The 19971-nt window shown below is 41.8% G+C and overlaps 1 protein-coding gene across 2 annotated transcripts; it reads right to left on the minus strand.

The window, feature by feature from the left end:
* Window positions 1-355: 355 nt before the first annotated feature.
* On the minus strand, window positions 356-19818 carry sdc4 (syndecan 4). Of its 2 annotated transcripts, none has more exons than XM_056399294.1 (5): window positions 19520-19818; window positions 4579-4774; window positions 4409-4452; window positions 4095-4293; window positions 356-3866 (listed from the first exon to the last, which is right to left on the minus strand). In XM_056399294.1, exons 1-5 carry the CDS (start codon window positions 19571-19573, stop codon window positions 3715-3717), a joined length of 645 nt encoding a protein of 214 aa, XP_056255269.1. In that variant the 5' UTR covers window positions 19574-19818; the 3' UTR covers window positions 356-3714. The 2 variants fall into 2 exon arrangements, with proteins under 2 accessions (XP_056255269.1, XP_056255280.1); XM_056399305.1 differs by having other exon boundaries at window positions 4579-4771; window positions 19520-19817.
* Window positions 19819-19971: the final 153 nt, after the last annotated feature.

Consider the following 19971-nt stretch of genomic DNA (forward strand, 5'->3'; position numbering starts at 1 on the left):
CATGTCAACCTTGACACGTTTTCATCAGTCGTCATTCAGTGCTTTTAAAATCTGTAATTACTTCTCTCAACTGCCTTTTACCTGCAGGAGCGACTGACAGGGAACAAAGCCGCCTGTAATCCTGTGTTAGTGTTTGTAATTTGATGAGACGTGATATCAGCCTCTCTGTTTACTCTTCTTCACTCTCCTGGAGCCGGATTAAGTTACTGTCACTTCCTGTTCTTACCACTGAAGTAGAAAAACAAAACAAGCTTCTACTTCTGGAGGTTAATGTAACTCCTTCTGATGGAAACAGGATCGTTCGTGTAAGAAAATGTGACGTGATGCGAAAACAAAGAACGGGACAAAGACGGCGTTTTTAAAATGTTAATGTGCATAAAAATAGCTTTATTTCCGATAAATCAGAACCTGCATGCAGAAGCCAATGATTCATTGGCTTCTTCACTCCATTGGTGATTCACATGTGATGTTTGTGACATTAAGCAGCAGAACATACGTTATCTCTCCCATGCGCACTGAACAGACCTGGGGCCGATTTACCCTTTATACCTCAATCCCAGGCAGAGATCAGCCGATACCCTCTGACACACTGGGAGGAAACACGTATCAGTGTTTTCTTGATTAAATGCGTTTGTTTTTTGTTTTGTTTTTTTGGGGGGGGGTTAAAGGCCTTGAACGAGGATCAAGACGTTTCTTTCTTTCGAGGCCGGGATTGTGAATTTCCAAAATACACGTTTGCAAATTTATCTCCCTCCGTTTTCTGGCTACGAATGAACAAAATCCAAGCGGTAATCGCCCCCCAGGTCTGCCACTGACAACATGGCTCATCGGCACCACATCCCCTGAACAACGAGATGAACACCAACCACATAAAAGCAATCCTTCTACAAACAAACGAAAAAAAAAAAAAAAAAAAAGAAAACATAAATACAAAAGCAAAAAAAAAAACAAAAAAAAAAAAAAACAAAAGTCTAAAAAGATAATAGAAACTCTTACAACATAAAAAGTTTCAAAACTATTTGCTTCTGAAAATCTCAAACTAGTGTATATAAAACTTTTAAAATCACATATACAACAGCTTAAAAAGGGGGAAACACCCCAACCTGAAAGAAGGCAATAAAATAATTTGACAGTTAAATTAATACAAAAAAAAAAAAAAAAAAAGAACAAGTTGATCTACTGGAGAAAAAAAAATAAAAATAAAAACCACTGGAGAACAATGAGAGGAGGTGAGTTAGTATTAGCATTGGTAGTATCAAAACTCATTTACAGTTACAGTAAATCACAGGAACGTTACTGCTCAGGGGAAAACAAAACAAAAACAAAAACAAATTTGGCATTTAAATATTTGGTAGATATTGTTTGTTGCCAGGATGTGGCTAAGTACCAAGTTAATTTTTTTTTTTGTTCGTTTTTTATTTTATTTTATTTTTTTTATCTAATGACTATATACAAATCCTTGGTAGACCAGTCTGTGTGCTGCCGGCTTCAGCTAAGAAATGTGAGCATCACACCTTTTCATCATGGCTTCAGCGATTGCTCAAAGACCTCATAGTGGAAATAAAATATAAAACTAACAACAAACTGTCGGTGTAGCTTATTGAGAAAGCGTCACCCGCCATGAGTTAAAAACAAAAAACAAAACAAAACAAAAAAAACTACCAGTTTCGCCGATCACAGAGCTTAACATTTCGTATCACTGGACTAAATGATCAATAACATTTATCGGATCCATGAATAAAAAAAAAAAAAAAAAAAAAAAATGTTGCAAGAGAATGAGTGAGCACCTCAGCACCACCTTTATTTGCAGAGGTGAAGATCGATACCACGCTCACGTCTGTTAAAGATAAGGCTACGGTTAGCTTAGCTTAGCACAAAGAATGGAAACAGGTGGGAACAGCTAGCCTGGCTCCGTCTCATTTCTTTAAATCTTCATTAAGTGTATAAAACAAAACAAAAACAATTTTAGCTTGGAAGCCACTGTAAAACTGCAAAAAAAAAAAAATGCTATTGTAACGCCTACAATTAAATCCAGTGTGTTGTTAAAAGCTGCATTTATGTTGTACTGAGGTATTGTCATTTCACTGTAATGTAACGTGCAGTATTTTAACCGTCTTTAACCGTCATTAACACGCAGACGCACCATCAGGAGGTGCAGGTGCTTGTTCCCTCTGTACAGAGCCGCGCTAGCCGTTTCCACCCATTTCCAGTCTTTGTGCTAAGCTAAGCTAACCAGCCGCTAACTGAAGCTTCAATCTGATTATCTAACTCAGCAAAAAAGTGTTCCTGTGTGTGTGTGTGTGTGTGTGTGTGTGTGTGTGTGTGTGTGTGTGTGTGTGTGGAATGTAGGTGTGTCACCCTGTAGGAGCTTGCTGATTCGCCTTCACCATAATAACAGAAAACAAACCCCGGAGGCAAGGTGGTAATTATTATTATAGTGGTAAAACATCTTCCTTTTTTTTTTTTTTTTTTTTTTTTTGAAGTCCTCTTCCAAACTGGCAACGCTGTGTTCGACTCTGTGACCTGGGTCATACAGTATTTGCCAATTTTCCCCGGATTAGTTTAGCTTACTTATCTGGTGCTACGTGCCAGACGGATGGGACTTTCCCTCCTCGCGGAGACAGAAAACATGCCAGAAAGTTTAAAGGAAACGTTTTTTGTTTTTTTTAATGAAGTGTACAGGACGTGAGCTGAACCATCTCTCACTCAGCCAGTTGTGCAGATTTTCTTTTTCTTCTCTTTTTAAAAAGGCAGAATCAACCATTTGCAAGTACTTGTTGGCCCTTGTCTGGCCCTCTCTCTTATCTCTGTGTAATTTAAGGATAAAAATGAACAAAAACAAAGTCAGTTCTAATGGATGACAGCATAAAACCAGCGTTCTGAAAAACTCTTTTCTTTCTTTAATAGAAAAAAAATGAAATGTCTTAAATCTCTCTGCATTACAAGGAGTTTGTTTAAAAAAAAAAAAAAAAAAATCAAATATAAATGTTCACTTAAAAATCATTTGCTTCAGTCATGTGAGAAGCTTCAGTCCAAGAAACAGGTGGAGAGGAAGAGGAGGAGGAGGAGGAGGAGGAGGGGAAATAAATAACTGGACTGTTAATGTGTACCATACAGAGACAAAAATCATTGCAGTGTTAGTGTTTTTAAACTGGAAGGTGGAGAAAGAGGAAGAAGAAGAACGGACAGGAAAAGGAGAAAGAGGAGTTTGAGTTCTCCGAGTCCTCAGTTTCTAAAGTCGTGTTTTTTTTGTTTGTTTGTTTTTTTTTTTTCTTTCCTTTCGACACGGGAACAAATAATAAAAACACAAAACAGTGCACCGCAGCGGAAACAGTCCCACTCCTGTTGCTCCTTTTTCCTTGTTTGACAAAACCAAAAGAGAGGGACAAGAGTGACCAACGAAGCCTCTGATTGGTTAAGAGAGCACCAATAAAAATGAGCAAACATCAGGGAGGAGGAGTCAGTCAATCGATCGTGTTGTCGGGGCTTCTCTCCTGATTCGTTATCGAGCGTCACTCGGTCAGAGGAAAAGTGAGAGGAGGAGGAGGAGGAGGAGGTATTATGATGATGTGATGATGATGATGATGATGAGGCACTGTGAGGCCAGGAGCTGGCCCTGATTGGGTTTTTAAGAGGTTTTAACAGGAAGTGAGGTGTGTGAGGTCGGGGCGAGGCGGCAGGGGGAGAGAGGGGGGGGTTAGCGGAGGTCGGGGTCTATGCATAGATCTCTGTGGTGGGGGCCTTCTTGTAGATGGGCTTCTTCCCCAAGTCGTAGCTGCCCTCGTCCTTCTTCTTCATGCGGTAGATGAGGAGGAGGATGAGGAGGACGGCGAACATCAGGCAGACGGCGCCACCCGCGATCAGAGCTGGAAGAGACGAACGAGGAATAAAAGATATTAGAGGACGACGAAGATGAAGCCACGACATTTACTGTGAGAATGGAGGTTATGGGTAATTATGGATGTTTCACGTGACTTTTTAAAGAATAATAGACAATAAAGCAGTTGCATATTAAATCTGTCTGACTGTCGAACAGTACGACAGTTTAACGTCGTTTAAACATCGCCGCCACTCTCTCCGGGATGCGTACTGACCTGCGAGGACCTCCGTCTTGTTCAAGATGCTGTCCTCACTGGCGTGGGACATGAGGACGTTGGATGGGTATTCCTCGTTGGGGTCCGCCTCGTTGCCCAGCCGGGGGATTTCATTACTCTCGCGTACGATGCCCTCCTCGTCGACGGTCGGTCGCACCGGCAGCTCCAGCTCTGGGATCTTGTTGTCGCTGACGTCGGGCTGAGGGTGAAGAGAGGAAGTTGAAAACACCATCTCAATAAACTGAGGACACAATAAACTGTAACTGGATGCTAAAGCTTCAGTAAGTGTGATCTAACATCTAGAAATGTCTCACCTTAACTGATGTCTCGAACTCTGTCTCAGGTGACTCGGTTGTTGCTGAGGAAAGAAGCAGATTCTTCATTTAATCAATTGTTTTAAAGATCAATTTTCGAATTACAGTTTCATAAATACACGGTAAAATATTAAATGTTAAATAGATGCGTTTAAAATGTAATAACCAACCTCCATCTCCAGACCCAGACAACTCCTCGTCATCGTACTCGTAGTATTCGTTGTCGTCGTCTTCGTCGTCGTCTGTGAAGCCGAAGTCAGAGCCGTTCGTAGAGTCTCCCGACGACTCCATGTTGTCCCGGTGCGTTGACATGGCAACCATCTGTGTGGTTTTCATGGGCATCCATGTCTCCGTCTCCCTGACCTGCTGGGACACCAGAGACAGGACCAGGGGTCAGAGGGATACAACATGTGGGGGGGGAAGCTACTCAGTGTTTGTTTAACATGCCAGCATGCTGATGTTTGCCATTTGGAACTGAAGACAAAGCACCACTAAGGCTGATGGGAATGTTATTAGAGCAAACTAGAGTAAAAGTCAGGGGGGTCAACAGATGTTGACATACAATAAGTAAAGACTTTGACTTTTCTGGAGGCACTAGAGGAAAAGTCAAGAGGATTATCACAATAAAAAAAATTAAAAAAAAAAAAACATCCTCTGGGAACCATGAACATCTGTACCAAATGTTCATGGCAATCCATCCAGCTGTTGTCAAGATATTTCACTAAAAAGCTGCTGTTCAATCACCAAAACACAGTGGATTTTGGCAGGTAACCGACCGTCACCTGGACGGATGTTTTCTACTCCAAACCGCAGGAGTCTGTTCAGATATATAATCCCAAAGCAGAAAAACAGTTTTGAGGTTAAAAGAAAAAACAATTCGTTTAGATTAATTTGTTCCCGAAGCTCCGCCCACAGCAGCACCTTCAAATTAGCCCCACTAAATTTGACTCCTATCTGTCAACATGCTAACAGACTAGCCCCATCAGTCAAGACGATGATGATGATGATGAAGAAAATAGCTCTACTTAGAACAGAGACTTGCCCCACAGCCTGCCCACTCATCACTGCCGCTCTAATCACCCTGAAGCTTAACACAATGAAGACACATCCACCTCCTTTAATCACATTAGCACACTTAATTTCATTGACCATTTGCTCAGTAAGCAACCTAAATGGGATTAAAACACACACACACACAAACCCCCCCCCCCCCCCCCCCCATCTGCCTAATTATCATTACAGCACAGCACATACATACGATTAATCAGCATTAGGCCTTAAGTAAACAGAGGCTGTGGAGGTAAAACGAGGTGAGAGAAGCTCATCACCGAGTCTTTTCACCCACTCTGGTATTTTCCATTATATGTGACAAACATTATGATCATATCTTGTTTTAAAAAGTGGTTTAAAGTAAAGTTCAGCTGAAAAGACCAAAGATCTGAGAAAAAAAAGAAAAGAAAAGCTGTTGCATTTTTTTCTTTTGTCACATTCACAGTATAAAACCTGGAAAATACATTGAAGCCTTGTTGAAAACACCGTAATCCCATCAGGCAGTAAATAAATCACTGCAGTATCCATTTAATTGATTAGTCAATTAGCAGAAAATTAGTTTAACTGCAACTTTGATCATCGATTCATCGTTTTAGTTGCAAATAAAATCAACCTAAATTAAAAATAAAACTGATATGAGATTTTATATTCTCTTGTTTTTTAAGTTTTTATATCATCATCAATTGAATATTTTGGGATCGTTTCATGGACAAAATAAGACATTTAAATTTTGGAAATTTGTGGCGTTTTGCAAGTTTTTTGTCTAACTTTTATCAGAGTAATTGATTAATCAATTAAGCGACAGATCAAGCGATTAAAATAACTATTACTTCGCCCCAAAACGAACGCAACATGAGCATCCATTGAACATTTATTCTACTTATATTCTACTTCCTCCCAGCTACCGAAGCAAAGCTCTGATTGATAACTACATTGATCACACGCAGACTGACGGCGACGGTTTCTGAAAGAAAACCAGAGACGCTAAAAGAGAGAAGAGTGAGTCTTCCTCTCCTCCAATGAAAACTTCCATTTACTGAGAAGAAAAGCTGACCGCAGACCACACTGGAAACATGCCTGGGCACCCCACAACACACACACACACTCACACACACACACACACACACACACACACACACACACACACAGATTGAGTTGTGTTGACATCATGAGTTCTCATAATTACTTACATCTGAGTCTTGTAAGGGGGGGTCTTCATTTTAAGGGTTAACTGGTGGTAAAGCCCGGGGCCTCTCAGTATTGTGTGTGTGTTCAAGTGCTTGGCATAGTAACAGTGTGTGTGTGTGTTTGAAGGTAATCCTCTCTGCCCTTAAAAAGTAGCCTATATGAGTGAATGGGGGGGGGGGGGGGGGGGTGATCCTCCATTGTGACTGCACAGCGGCTTCAAACAAGGGCGACCATTTTATACTGTGACTCTTCTCAGCAACAAGGTGGACTGACTCCTGTGCTCTTTGTTTTTAGATTCAGTCTACCCATAATCCTTTTCTTTTCTCTGTGTGTGTGTGTGTGTGTGTGTGTGTGTGTGTGTGTGTGTGTGTGTGTGTGTGACACTGTTACAGCAGTTCCACCTATCACGTTATAAATATATGCTTTTTAACTGGCTTTACACCAGATGTTGTTTTAACACTATAAAATATTTTTTACGCAATCACACATCACTTAAACTTTAAACAGTTATTTCAACCATTTATTCATCATTTCTTAAACCATCACTTTCAGCTAACTGTTCCTACTCATCCTCACTAGTTTTCATGTTCTCTCAATCACATGTGATGTTACAAGTTATTTTCCTCCTAAACAAAAATATGTGGATATGTGCTTTAATCAAATCTTTAATTAAACTTTAATTTCTTTCTAATTACTTGTGCTAATGGAGGAGGCGCTCCGCTGGGCTACAAGTACCCCCGGTTGTGGATCACTGCTCCATTATGTCCTCATTTAAACCCACTGGGGAGCTCTGATCCTGTGTGTGTGTGTGTGTGTGTGTGTGTGTGTGTGTGTGTGTGTGTGTGTGTGTGTGTGTGTGTGTGTGTGTCTCTCTAATACAAAAGCTGTAAAATGGTGACTGCCGGCTCTTCATTTCCTCGCTACCGTTCAGATGAAAGTGGATTGCTGCCGGGGCGTGCTGGGACAAGCCCGCTGAGTCACATTATAAAGAATCGCACTCATACACACAATAATGTGGATTCATCAGTCGGGCCTTATTTACTCACGTAACGCCAGCATGAGTCATTTAAACATCTCCTTTTTATTCCAGTAACACTAATATTTTCACTCCCCGAGGCTCGTTCTGCTGTTTGTCTGAATCAAACTGGTTTAAAGGCCATGAAAACAGCAGTCGTTCGATCATTTTACCACCAAATCTGATTTAAAAAAAAACACAATCACACAATCCTGTTGAAGCAGATTAGCTGAGTTTTTGAATTAAACTGACTGAGTAATATCAATTATGCCAAAATCAAACAGGGAAAGTAGGTTTTTCCTCTAAGTAAATATTAATTCTTCACAAATTTGCATGCTCAGCTCATCCGAGACTCTTTAGGTTATGTTTATGATTAACTGGATTTAAATGATTAGAAGTGTACTACCTGAACAGTAACTTTCCCCTATAATGAATAACAAATATCATATTCCTTTCCAGGAAATTATGGATAGGTAAAATAAAGACTTTTGATGTTTGCTCCTCATTAAAATCATGAATATTTTTATGTCACAAACCAAGTTTTCATGAGCTTTAAAAAAATGGGACAACTCGCACTCACTGCACTCGGACTGTAGATGCAGGAAGTGGACGTGGTAACAGAGATGTTACAGATTAATCCAGAGTTAGTTTTACAGCTTGTTGTTGTGAAGGATAAAAGAAAAATCTCCTCTGTTAAGCCCCTGAGTTTTAAAAACAAATCTACTGCTTGTGTTTTGGACTTTATCTGATAAAAAGACGACCAGTTCAAAATCCACTGTGTTCATCCCTGTCGGTGTCCCGCAGTGTCAATAAAGCTTTTCCTACCTGGCTGATCCTGACCTTTAAACCCCCCCCCCCCCCATGGTGAAATGTGGATGTACATTTGTATCCCAGAGAGCCGTGTTAACAGAAACTGGTGCCTGAACAGTGTAATGTGTAACAGGCTTGTCCCAACAGGCCGAGACAGAGGAGGAAGAAAAAGATCAGACGCTGAGGGACTTCTGTTATGTTTTGTCATGTTAGTGTTAAGTAATGATGGCAGCTTCTATCAGATGTGGGGGGGGGGGGGGGGGGGGGGGTTATTCCATCTTTACTATATTCTCCCCGGAGGCAGAGCCAGAGCGGGATTCAGGCCAAGTTTCACTCAGTCCACACAAGAACAAGTTCACTCTGTTCTGAATCCAAGACTGCACTCGGGAACATCAGACCTCAGCGACAGAGCAGAGGAGGAGGCCGGAAGTCAAAGCCGAACATCGCTCTGAAGTCGTGTTAAAATCCTCCACATGAGGGAGGAAGCGACGTGTTGCTCTGTTACTGTACAAACAGAAGAAAAACATGCGCTCACCCTGCACAGAGTGGCCAAAAGAGAAAGGAGGGAAAGTGTCTGAACTGTGGTTATGTAACCTGGCAAACATGAAAATCAGCCCTCACGTGGTGATTTTACAGCCACTGAACGAGGGCCTGTCTCATTTGTTAAACCCAGGTCCACTCAGTCGTGACGGCCTGCTGGTCAGGTACTGGGACTCTGGTGAAGCTTTAGGACGACTTTCTTTTGTATAAGCTGAATAAAAAAAAGAGATAAACGCTCAAGAAAATATGAAAATAAAATGTACACGTTAGTCAGGATTCCTTCTCCAAACTCTACAAAAGTCATAAATTCATTCACTGGATATGTAACCTAACATTATAATTAATCCCCCAGTGTCACTGCCACACATGATCTCAGAGGGAAAATATTGTGTTCACAGCCTTAATGGCGTCAAACTCTGGCTACGTGCGTTACAGCAGAGCGGTGTGGTTCAGAGGAAAAGCCACAAAAGTCAAGGCACAACATCCTGGGAAAACTGATTACTTAATTACAACAATATATACTTAATGTGCAGTGGATGCACAAGAATAGACCGTGGTGATAATTGATGCTAAAAGCTCACGATTACCATCTCTACTGTGTCAAAACAACAACGAAAAATCACTTCACAACCAAACACGTCACTGTCTTGATCTCCGTCAGCGGTCGAATACTTCTACCTAATGTGGCGGATGTGGAAAACAGCCAAACCGACGACTCTGAGAGAGACAAATGGATTTAATGGAGAGAAGTGGGGGAAACAATATTCCCGTTTGCAGCGGTGACGCACGGCATGTTGGGTATTTAATCTAATATTACACCACAGCATGCGACAACAACGAGGTTCACTGCTCTCAATTTCCAAGAAACAATAAGGTTTCAGTCGCTAAAAATATTAGCTATTCAACCAAATTCTTTATTTGAATTTAATCCAATAACAGACAATGACACCTGCTCTTATAAAAAAGGACTTTAAAACAGTGATTATCGGTTCGGATAAGCTTTTATCTAGGACTCATTGTCCAACACAAAGCTCCGAGTCATCTCACAGCCAAACAAAGCTCCTCTTTGTCTAATGAAAGCCTCTTAATTACAGAGCTCATTTCGCCTTTCTGTGTCAAACATCCACCATGTGACTTACAAATCATCTCAGAAGGGAATGAATCAGAACATTATGTTTCCTAAAAAATAGAAAAAGCACTGTGGAAAAACAGGTCACACTGAGGGCTTACTATGAAAATAGTAAAGAAAGAAAAAGTCTAAATGAAATCTCACAAAAATGAAACTATTGTGTAGCTAATGTTTTTGCAATGACACAATTAATCAATAAACTAACTGATTTAGGGGTGCAACTAATAACTTCCATCAAATATGACAAAGAAAAGAACAATGGAACCAGCGAACATTTGGCTTTTTTTGGGGGGTTTGAGAGATGACTGAAATTATTATTATAATTACTGCCGATAAATTTTAAGTTGACTTATTAACTGACTAATTAATCACTGAGTAACAACTGTAGCTCCAAACTGATTAATCAACTAATCTGACAATTAAATGCTGGTAATTTTTGTGCCTTTTTTCTTTATTTTCATGTATCTTATATTTGGCTCATTATATGGTCTTGGGTACCATTTAATAAAATAATATGACACTAATTGACTTTATAATGTAGGGTCAGATTAAGGAAAGCCTCTCTGCAGCTGGTAAAACCTGAAATCTACAAAATTTACACCTCAGTCTCTGCTCTCGTCCGTGTTTATCCTGCCTTCTCTCAGCATGGAGGTCCTAAACTTTCCAGTTTCTCCCCAATTGTCCGCATTCCCTGAAAGGCAGTCTGTCAAGACACCCGCCACCCGGCCTTTGGGTCTGTCCCTTCCATTGACACCGAACAATGCCGGTGGACGCCTCGAGAGCATATCAATGACCAAGGTAACCGGGGATAAGCCTCCAGCAGCCTCCCTTCATTAAACTGGGGGAAACAATCCCTCCATCTGCCGACACAGAGAGAGGCATCTGTTCCATTCACACAGCGGCGTGGAGGTGGTGCGGAGTATGAAAAGACAGAAAAGAAACACCAGCACGCTGGAATGTGCTTCCTTATTCTTTGTCATGTCCAACGTCTCTTGACCTTTTTCAAGAAGAGACAATTATTGTTGTTCTCCAGCCTCCTCCCCCTTCTTCTTCTTCTTCTTCTTCTGGTCTGAGGTCATTACAGCAGCCAAAATAAAAAACCATGAACGGTATTAAAAGTCTAAAGTGCAACTCTTCCCTTCACCTCCCAACATTTCACTCCCTCCATTTCCCATCCTGTTTTTCAACCCCCCCCCCCCCCCTCCTGCTGCTGGGTGATACTTGAACCAGCAGGATTTGCACTGTGTATTGTGTCGCCTGATCTGCTTGTAAGATGCACTTCTGACCCCCTGACGTAACTCAGCCAAAGGACACACACACACACACACTTACTTGAGGAGTGTAAGGCCTTAAGTTTATGGATCCAAAGGGCCCCATAAGGCGTGACATATAATGAGGTCATTACTTAGTTAAAATGATAAAGTTGATCCACTGTTTTATTCAGAGCACATTCACATACCGTCCCTCACAAGGCCCAGAAATGACCGACCGACTATTTCCCACATGGGCTTCATTTGTCCTTTGATAAACAACAAGAGCAGTGCACACCCACACATTTACCTTTAGCTCCGACAGTCGAGCTCTACATTCCTTCTACCTATGCCCCGTCTATCTATAGCAGAGTTTCCACCTACCTGCACCATGTGTGACTCTACGGCAACACGACACGCTCGGGGAGAGAAGACACAATGTACAGATGGAGGACGGGCGTCAGATGAATGTACGACGAGACGCCCAGCAGAGTTTTTAGTGTAAACAAAAACTTAAACTGAACTTGGGAACAAACGTCAGTGATAAAATACTCTAAAGTCTCAGGTGACATTACCTTATTGTAGATACTGTATACTGGTATAGGTGTATAAGTATTGTCAGCTGATAAGAAACAGGAAGTTAGTTGGTTGAAGGTCATTTGGAAACACCGTCACCACTACTGTTTGCTCAGTGTGTGAATTAACAAATGCGTACATAATCAAAAGTTGTGGCGAAACCCTGAATCTATAAAGATTGTTAGAGTATCCAGGAGATTTTGTGTTTGCACGTTAAGTAATATTGAGGTTAAAATCTGAAATGGGAATACCAAACGTGTCCGGAACCAGTGGCTCCTCCGACTTCGTAACTCTGTAGATATAATCACTACGGATGAAAAATATGAAGGCTTGCCATTTAGACATCTGAGTCAGTCCGGGCTGTACTTTCTTTATCACAAAGACAAATATGACTCAGTAAAGTGAGTAATGTTGTAGCATTTAACTTTGACAATGACCTGGGCCACTCACCGTCTATTTGACTGTTCACTTCCTGACCATGTGAGATAAGACAGAGGCTGTTCAGACGGGCCAGATGTGCAACAGAGAGCGGTTATTCAGCCTCTGCTGATAAGCCTAATTGAGTTTTGATGAGCACCACCTGGGGGAACGTCCTGGGTCTTATCGTAATGGCCTTTATTGGTCACTCCCTCCCACCAATGAAGACGCGCTGCCACATCAATTGGATGATTTCCCCCCCGTTATTACCAATCCCACGACTGGTGGACAAATAAGCCGAAAGCCTGCAGCGAGACGAACGCGTACAGGAGCCATGCCTCTCTAATGTCTTCCCTACTCTTCCATCTTCAAAACTCTTTGATGTCTCTCCCTCAGGCGAGCGTATCACTGCCTTGGATCAAAGACATTACAGCCCAATAGACTAAATGTAAGCTGCAGAAGAGTTATTATCAGCCGAAGGATCGGCTTCAGGCCTTAAATGGCAGGAAGTAATAAGAAAAAGGCAGGAAAAACAGGAAATATCCATCAACTTGTGTTTAATAATAGCCTGAAAACGAAGAGTGGAGATGAACGATTCCAGTAAACAACTGACTTATTTATACTTTTTAAGGTTGAGAATGTCCATTCATTAACAGCGGAGGATTAGCCACAATAACCCCCATTCATTTCCAAAAAGAGATGCTTAAGTCGACTCTTTATCCCATATGGCTGTGGATCAGTTCCACTTCTGGCTCGTAGTACCACTCAACCTTCATTCATTCATTCATTCATACTTTTATTATTTTCAAAAGATGCCATGAACAAGTGTCGTGTCAATTTAGATTACAGCTCACGTTGAATGAAGCCTTCCTCTGACACTCGTTAACACGATGTCAATGTTCAATCACACTTGATTAACAGACCTCTCTCTTATGTCGGTTGTTAATCTTAAACTTCATCCAGCAGACATTAATACATCAACTGGCCTGACTCACAACATGAGTAACCAGCATCAGAGATAAAACTTTAAAAAGGGAAGGAAACAAAAGGTTATTATAAGCTTCCTTGCTGAGAGATAGAAGATATCGATACCGCTCTCATGACTGTACTGTAAATATGAAGTTGGGGGAGGCTCTGTTTCCACTTTTTAAGCTAAGCTAACTGGCTGTAGCTTCATATTTGATGTAGAGACATAAATCTTCTCATCAAACTCTCAGAGAACTCCACAAAATGTTGAACTACTCCTTCAACATGTATGTGGCGTCGCCGAGTTTGTCAGACCGAGGATGTGCCTCTCCGTTTGGGTCGGCTAAGAAGCCAAGACCCATGCCACACAGTCGGCCACGACATTCCTCTCCTCTGTACAATGGAGCCAAGGCACTCTACGCACAGAGAGAGACGCAATTAAAAAGAAGTTTGGGCCAAGCCACCGAGATTTGCTGTTATGGTTCTTCTAGGTTCAGGGTGTGAATTCAGCTGCCGCGACGCCCTGCGGTGACGGGCGGAAATAACCGCACCGCATGAGTAGGAAAACCATACATCATCAACTTTTAACATTTTTCCTTTTCCTCACTTCAAGTTTACACACAGTTGGTACTTTCGGGAAGAAGATTATGCATTTTTGTCCGTTTCACAACATGTGGCATCTCTTTGCTAAATCCAACAAAAAAAATATATATAATCCTCTCAAGGATAATAGCAGCTCCATCACTTCATGACTGAAGGAAACATGTGGTACAGACACACACACACACACACAAAGGCCTAACACTACCACAAGTTAATCACAGCTGAATTATGTGGATTTGAAATGGACAAGGCGGCCTCTGTTGTTGACAATAGGTTTAGTGACTGTGGTGCCCACATGGGCCGGCTGAGTGAGCCACTGGTGGTCCAATGTAGAGAGGTAGACCTCACACACTGTGATAACACACAACTGCAAAGACAGAAAGTGACACAGGGACACGTACACACACACACACACACACACACATTAATGCTGAACCACACTTACCCACACACACACACACACACCCACATCAAAGACATACTGTATTATTGAGACACATTTGTCAGGGAGGATGTCTGAATAAGGGGAAGCCCTCATACCACCAAAAAGCCCTCTATTATCCCCAGTGGCTTTGTGTGTGTACATGTGTGACACGCTAAGTGAGTTTAGTTTTGTTTGCAAGGAGTACATTTCCAGAGAACATCAGAGGAGCTCTACTTAACCCAGTCAGCCTTTACCTTGGAAAAACCCCAACAACAAAAACACACCTATAGAATAAAAGACTTAAGTCAACAACTAATGGTTCCTTAATGGCCACGACCGAACCAAAACGCCTCAGCATCCTGATACACCGAGATGCACAAAACTCGCAGAGCCCAGCCGTAGGGTACAACATATTGATTATCGGATTTCATGCTCACTCCCTCCATTATTTTTTTTTTTTAGTCAGATAAATCTCTTCTGCTTTGTAGAGGGAAATAACCACAAAGTGCATCAGTGCTGTTGATAGCTGCTAACAATCTGCCTTCAGGCCTGGAATAACCATCTGTCAAGAGTATGACAGTATGTGTCGTGGGACCAATATCAAACGGCCACCCCCCCAAGGCTCGGTGATACATTTCCCAATGGAAACACAGTGAGGATCATATTCCACGGGTCTGTGGATTTTTACTAGTCCATCATAAAGCCACAACAGAAACTGGTGTTAGTTTCCCAGGCTGTCGATGTAAACAAGAACGTGCTGTTTGTCAACTTTTGTTGTTATGAGGGTTAAAAATGTGTTTGTATTCACTTGTGGAAAAATTGTATGGCTTTTAAAACTCATAGACAACCTGTGTGTTTAACTAGAAAGTGGATCAGGCACAAAGAATCCCCCCCCCCCCCCCAAGAAAAAAAAAAGTTGGATGAAAGTGACATAACCAGAATAGGAGGGGTTTTATGGTCGACTTCTGCCCCTGAACGTATTCATATAGTTCCCGTTACAACTGCCAGAATATGTAGTGGTTGAAAGGGGGTGGAGGGAGGGGGGGAATCAGATTCTCGACTGCTCTCCATCAGAGGCAGGAAGGACAAAAACCTCCTCTCTCTCTGTGCCAACATTCCTTTGCCCAAAGGGATTTTATAGACCAGCGGACAGCAATGCAGGAACCATTATTACATCCTAGTGATACTATTTATCATGCTCCCTCTTTCCCTCCCTGCTTTCCCCACGTTCCTTTCACCACACAGGCTTTCACTGCACCCCATCATGCAAAAGAGACAAAAAAAAAACTTCCTTTAAAAAAAAAAAAAAAAAAAAAAAACCTGGCTCATTCTCGTGCAAATGATTTGTGGGGGGGGGCTAAATGCAAAACCAGTGACATTCCAACAAGATATAACAAATGGACTCAGCCCAGAGGCTCCAAAGGCAACAAGCTGGGGTTTGGTGGTGCAACATGGATTAACTCCCAGCCAAAGAGGATTTTTTCTTTTACCCCGATTAACCACCAAAGTTGTTACCGCAAGCACATTTGGTAAATGAAGATGCTCTGATGCTGCCAATTGAAGTGAAAACCACAAACAGTTTGTGGGGGCTTTTTTTTTTTTTTTTTTTTTCAACTTTGGCCTGTTTACGATTTCCATCCACTACCATTACCATTTGAAGTCGGTTCAACAAGATTAACAGCTGGTGGTGCTAACTTTCCACTTGAGTGCCATTAAACCATCCAAGCATGACACGATGATGTCACTGTTTGAGTCACATGCTTCAAGAATGCAGTGTTTCCCACAGAATTAGATTCAGCGGGTTCTGCGCACCCCAAATGACAGGTACACAGAGACGGACGGGGACGGTAAAAACTTTATGGATATCTCGGCGGGCCACCAGCCCAACAATGGCTGCCACAAATAAAATCTTTGTCTTATCAATACTTCAAACTTCAACCAAGATTTTCCCACCAATTTTCAGTGTTTCCATTCCGTCCAGGTTGTTTAAGCACAAATTAAAAATGTGCATAAAAACAGGTGGATATAAACACACCTAATAAGTCCGAGAGCTGTCTTTCCTTTATGCTTTTTGGTTGAAACGCAAAAAAGCAGTTACAGTGCTTTTCTTTCCTTCACCTTCACCCGATACTTTCTCCTTGCAGTGGCTTGTGTTCCCATATGTGGCCAAACATGGGCAGAAAATGCTGAGGCAAGTGGAAAAAAGCCATGAAGAACAGGATTTGTTTGTCCTGGTCTATCTTGGACAAACTGATAAAACTGTATGGAGCTCAGCTGGCTACAGTTCAGCATATCTAACAGAAATCAGAGTGGTTGACTTAAAAACAAAAAAAAAAAAAAATAAAAACTCTACAGTGGGCAGCAAAAGACTTTGTTAAATGAAGCAATAACTTCCCAGAATTAGAAAATGATAAGTCTTCTGGCATCCAGTTGATAAGAAAGCCAACTCAATCCATTGATAAAAACATTCCAATCATGCCTGTGGCTCACCCAAAGAAGCCCTTTTTTGCATTCAGAGCATGCACCATTGTCAGGTAGTAGAAACATTGTTATCGATTAGCTGGGAACGCCAAACCCACATACCAATAATGACCCCAGTGGGTAGAGAGAAGAAAGGGCTGGAAGGAGGGAGAGGAAGGTGGAGGGAAGGATTGCCATAGCTCAGAGGCTAAGTATCCATCAAAGGAAAGTTCAGAAAAGAGAAAGGAAAAAAAAGGGGGAGAAAAGCTGCCGAGGTTTACCAAGGAATAACAATTGATCACACGGACAGCAAGGGACAGAGGAACCAAAAGCTAAAACCTGCAGAGTAAAATCTCATTTAAGGAGCAAGAAAAAAAACCTAGAAAAAGAGCACATTTTTGTGGGAAAGCTGTAGGTGTACCCATGCTAGGCTAGGCTAGAGGAGAGCAGTGTCCCTTATGAAAAGGCCCCAGGGCCCTATTGAGATCCCTCCAAGTGTGCAAAATCCCAAAGAGGGCTGGTCAAGGTCACCAAAGGTCACATTCCGGAGGGGAAATCAAAAAAAGGAAGAAGAGAGGGGAGAAGGGAGCGGGAGGGGACAACAAGATGAGGCAGAGTGAGCAAGCAGAAGCTACATGGCTTTGAGGAATGTAACAAATTGTAAAGGCGAGGTGGATCCGACCGACAGTGTGTCATGCCTGAAGACTGCTGAAGTTCACCCCTATAATTGGGGATTAGTGTCCCTAGTATTGCTGGCTCCATCAGGGGAAATTTCCATGTGTCACAGTACGTCACACTGAAGCATGTGACACTCTTGTCTCTGAAATGTTGCTTCTCTTTTAAACCACTTTAAGACTACACTGAATCATAGCAGAGACATGTACTCAAACCTAGAGTGACTAGTGAAGTCTGGCATTTACTGCTTTTCGCCCTTTCAAACCATCTGCACTGACCAACTGCGCTAACTGGGAGGGCAGGGTGCATGTGTTTGTGTGTGGGTGGCATCCTGGTGGCTTTGACTAGCACCCCAGTCATCACAATTAGAAACCAGTATTCAAAAAGCTGAAGATATGTATATTAAAACTCTAATTTTGTAATGATGCAGTGCATGCAGAGGTCAAGACAGGATAAATCAGGCAGAAAATATCTAACTTATAGTTTTTTGATTTATTGGTTTCAACAGGGTGGTTGCCTGTGAGAGGAACCCACCAATTTCAGTAGTGTTTTATAACAATTTCATTTCTGCCCACCAACACCACACACAGACCACATACATACACCCATCCCACTGGGTCAAAGCATGACGTTCTCTGGTGTTTGAATAACAACTCGTTTCGTAAACAGTCAATGAAGAAACAATGTGTGGGTGGCAGAAGAATAGAGGTGCCAGTGCGATGCAGGGTGACATGTGCACCATAAAAATGCTAGAGAACAGAACAGACGTGGTATAACATGGAAAAGCCCACACAAACAGAAAAATCCAAACTGCCAAATTGAGGATAGGGCACACCCTGAAAATAATTACAGCACATAGCTCTCATAAGTCAGGAAACTACACAGGGAAAATCTCCAATGCCTTGTGAAATAACATTTGTCAGCCTTCTCCAATTCAGTGACGCTCCTCCACACACAAATTCTTTTGGTGTGAAGTCAGCCTTTTGCTTCTCACAACACAGCAAGACACTTACCAAGACATTTAACTTATCCCCTTTAAGTGGATCCCCAAAGGAGCGTCCACTGCAGAATGTGTAAGACAAAACATTTACAGTTACTTACTGCTATGAGAATTAATTCTCATCTGAAAGTTTTCCAGATTGTTAACTAAGCAGCTGTCAAAGCTAGTATTGCAACAATAAACAGTGTGTTATAGTATCTACACTATCATTATACAACATCATTCATCATTTTGATAATACTCTGTTTTGTATCATATTAAACTGATTATTTCTAGGCTTTGGACTGTTTCTGGGCACAGCACGTGAAAACATCATCTTCAATTCGTTTATCAATGTTTTCTGACATTTTATAAACTTAAACGATTAATCAAGAAAATAATTGGCAGTTTTTTTTTTAAATTATCATTCTGGGAAGATAAGAGACGAAAACCATAACATATGGACCTCAACAGGCCAACATGCATCTACATTCATGGATAGGGATGGAGGAAGGTGTGAGCGGGGTAAAATTAAGTGTATGCCAACTTTCACTGAGGATAATTGATCAAAGAGAGCCAATGGTGTAGAAAAACCAGCCCCAGATGTCCCAGCGATTGAAAAGTGACTTGCCAGCTTCCCCCATCTGGGCCCCATACTGGATAATAGCTGCGGTCTACAGCTGCCTCAGTTTGACCCTCTCCCCCAGACAACACACACTAACACACTGGACTCCCAGCCCCAGGTTGGTAGTGAAGCTAGGTAGCTAACAACACCGAGGCTTTGTGGACCATCCAACTTATCAACTTTGAACAATAACAAACATGTTTTTCGTTCGTTTGAGCTTCAGAAAACCGTTAAAAAAAAAAAAAAAAAATCTAGCGTAAGCACTGCCTTTGAAGTTAAATCAAAGCTATCTGAGTCTCCTTAACGTTAGCCTAGCTTAGCTGGAGCTACCAAGGGAAAAAAACACAACTTTCCAAATTAAACTTTAGCTATGTTTTTCAGAAACGTTTAGTAAAACAACTTACCGACTCTGAGAAAACGGAGGCAGACAGAATCAACACGAGGCAGAGGTTGAGCATGGTTGTCCTTCTAGGTAGCGTTAAAGTTACAAAATTAAAAGTAAAGTCTTGATATAAAAGCAGCGATAGCTTTACGGAGATTCAAAACTAAACCAGTGACGTCAATACGTAAATCTTCAGGTAGCGTTGTCTTCGTGTTTGCGTCCCAAAATATAGTCCAACAAAACAATTCAGAGGCTGTCCACCTTTATCACCTTAGCTGTGTCTTCTGATGCTTTTCTCTCCGATGTCTAGTTCACTCTACCAGGGCTCAGGGAGCGCTGCTGCTCTATATAGTCTCTAAACTCTCGACCAATCAGCATCGAGGAACGTGACGCTCTCCCCCCTACCTTCTACACAATTTACGGTAAATCCGTTCAACAAGTGGCCACGCCCCTAGCGGCAACTGAAGGGGAGTT

This window comes from Seriola aureovittata, chromosome 2 (assembly GCF_021018895.1).
Source record: "Seriola aureovittata isolate HTS-2021-v1 ecotype China chromosome 2, ASM2101889v1, whole genome shotgun sequence".
Classification (NCBI taxonomy): Eukaryota; Metazoa; Chordata; class Actinopteri; order Carangiformes; family Carangidae; genus Seriola; species Seriola aureovittata.

Bases quoted from the DNA above. Each gene is read 5' to 3' on its own strand.
- sdc4 (XM_056399294.1), bottom strand. From the start codon at position 19,573: ATGCTCAACCTCTGCCTCGTGTTGATTCTGTCTGCCTCCGTTTTCTCA. The intron at 4,453-4,578 runs GTTGGTTATTAC...TTCTTTCCTCAG, and splicing joins GTCTGGGTCTGGAGATGGAG to CAACAACCGAGTCACCTGAG. The intron at 3,867-4,094 runs GTCAGTACGCAT...CGTCTCTTCCAG, and splicing joins CAAGACGGAGGTCCTCGCAG to CTCTGATCGCGGGTGGCGCC.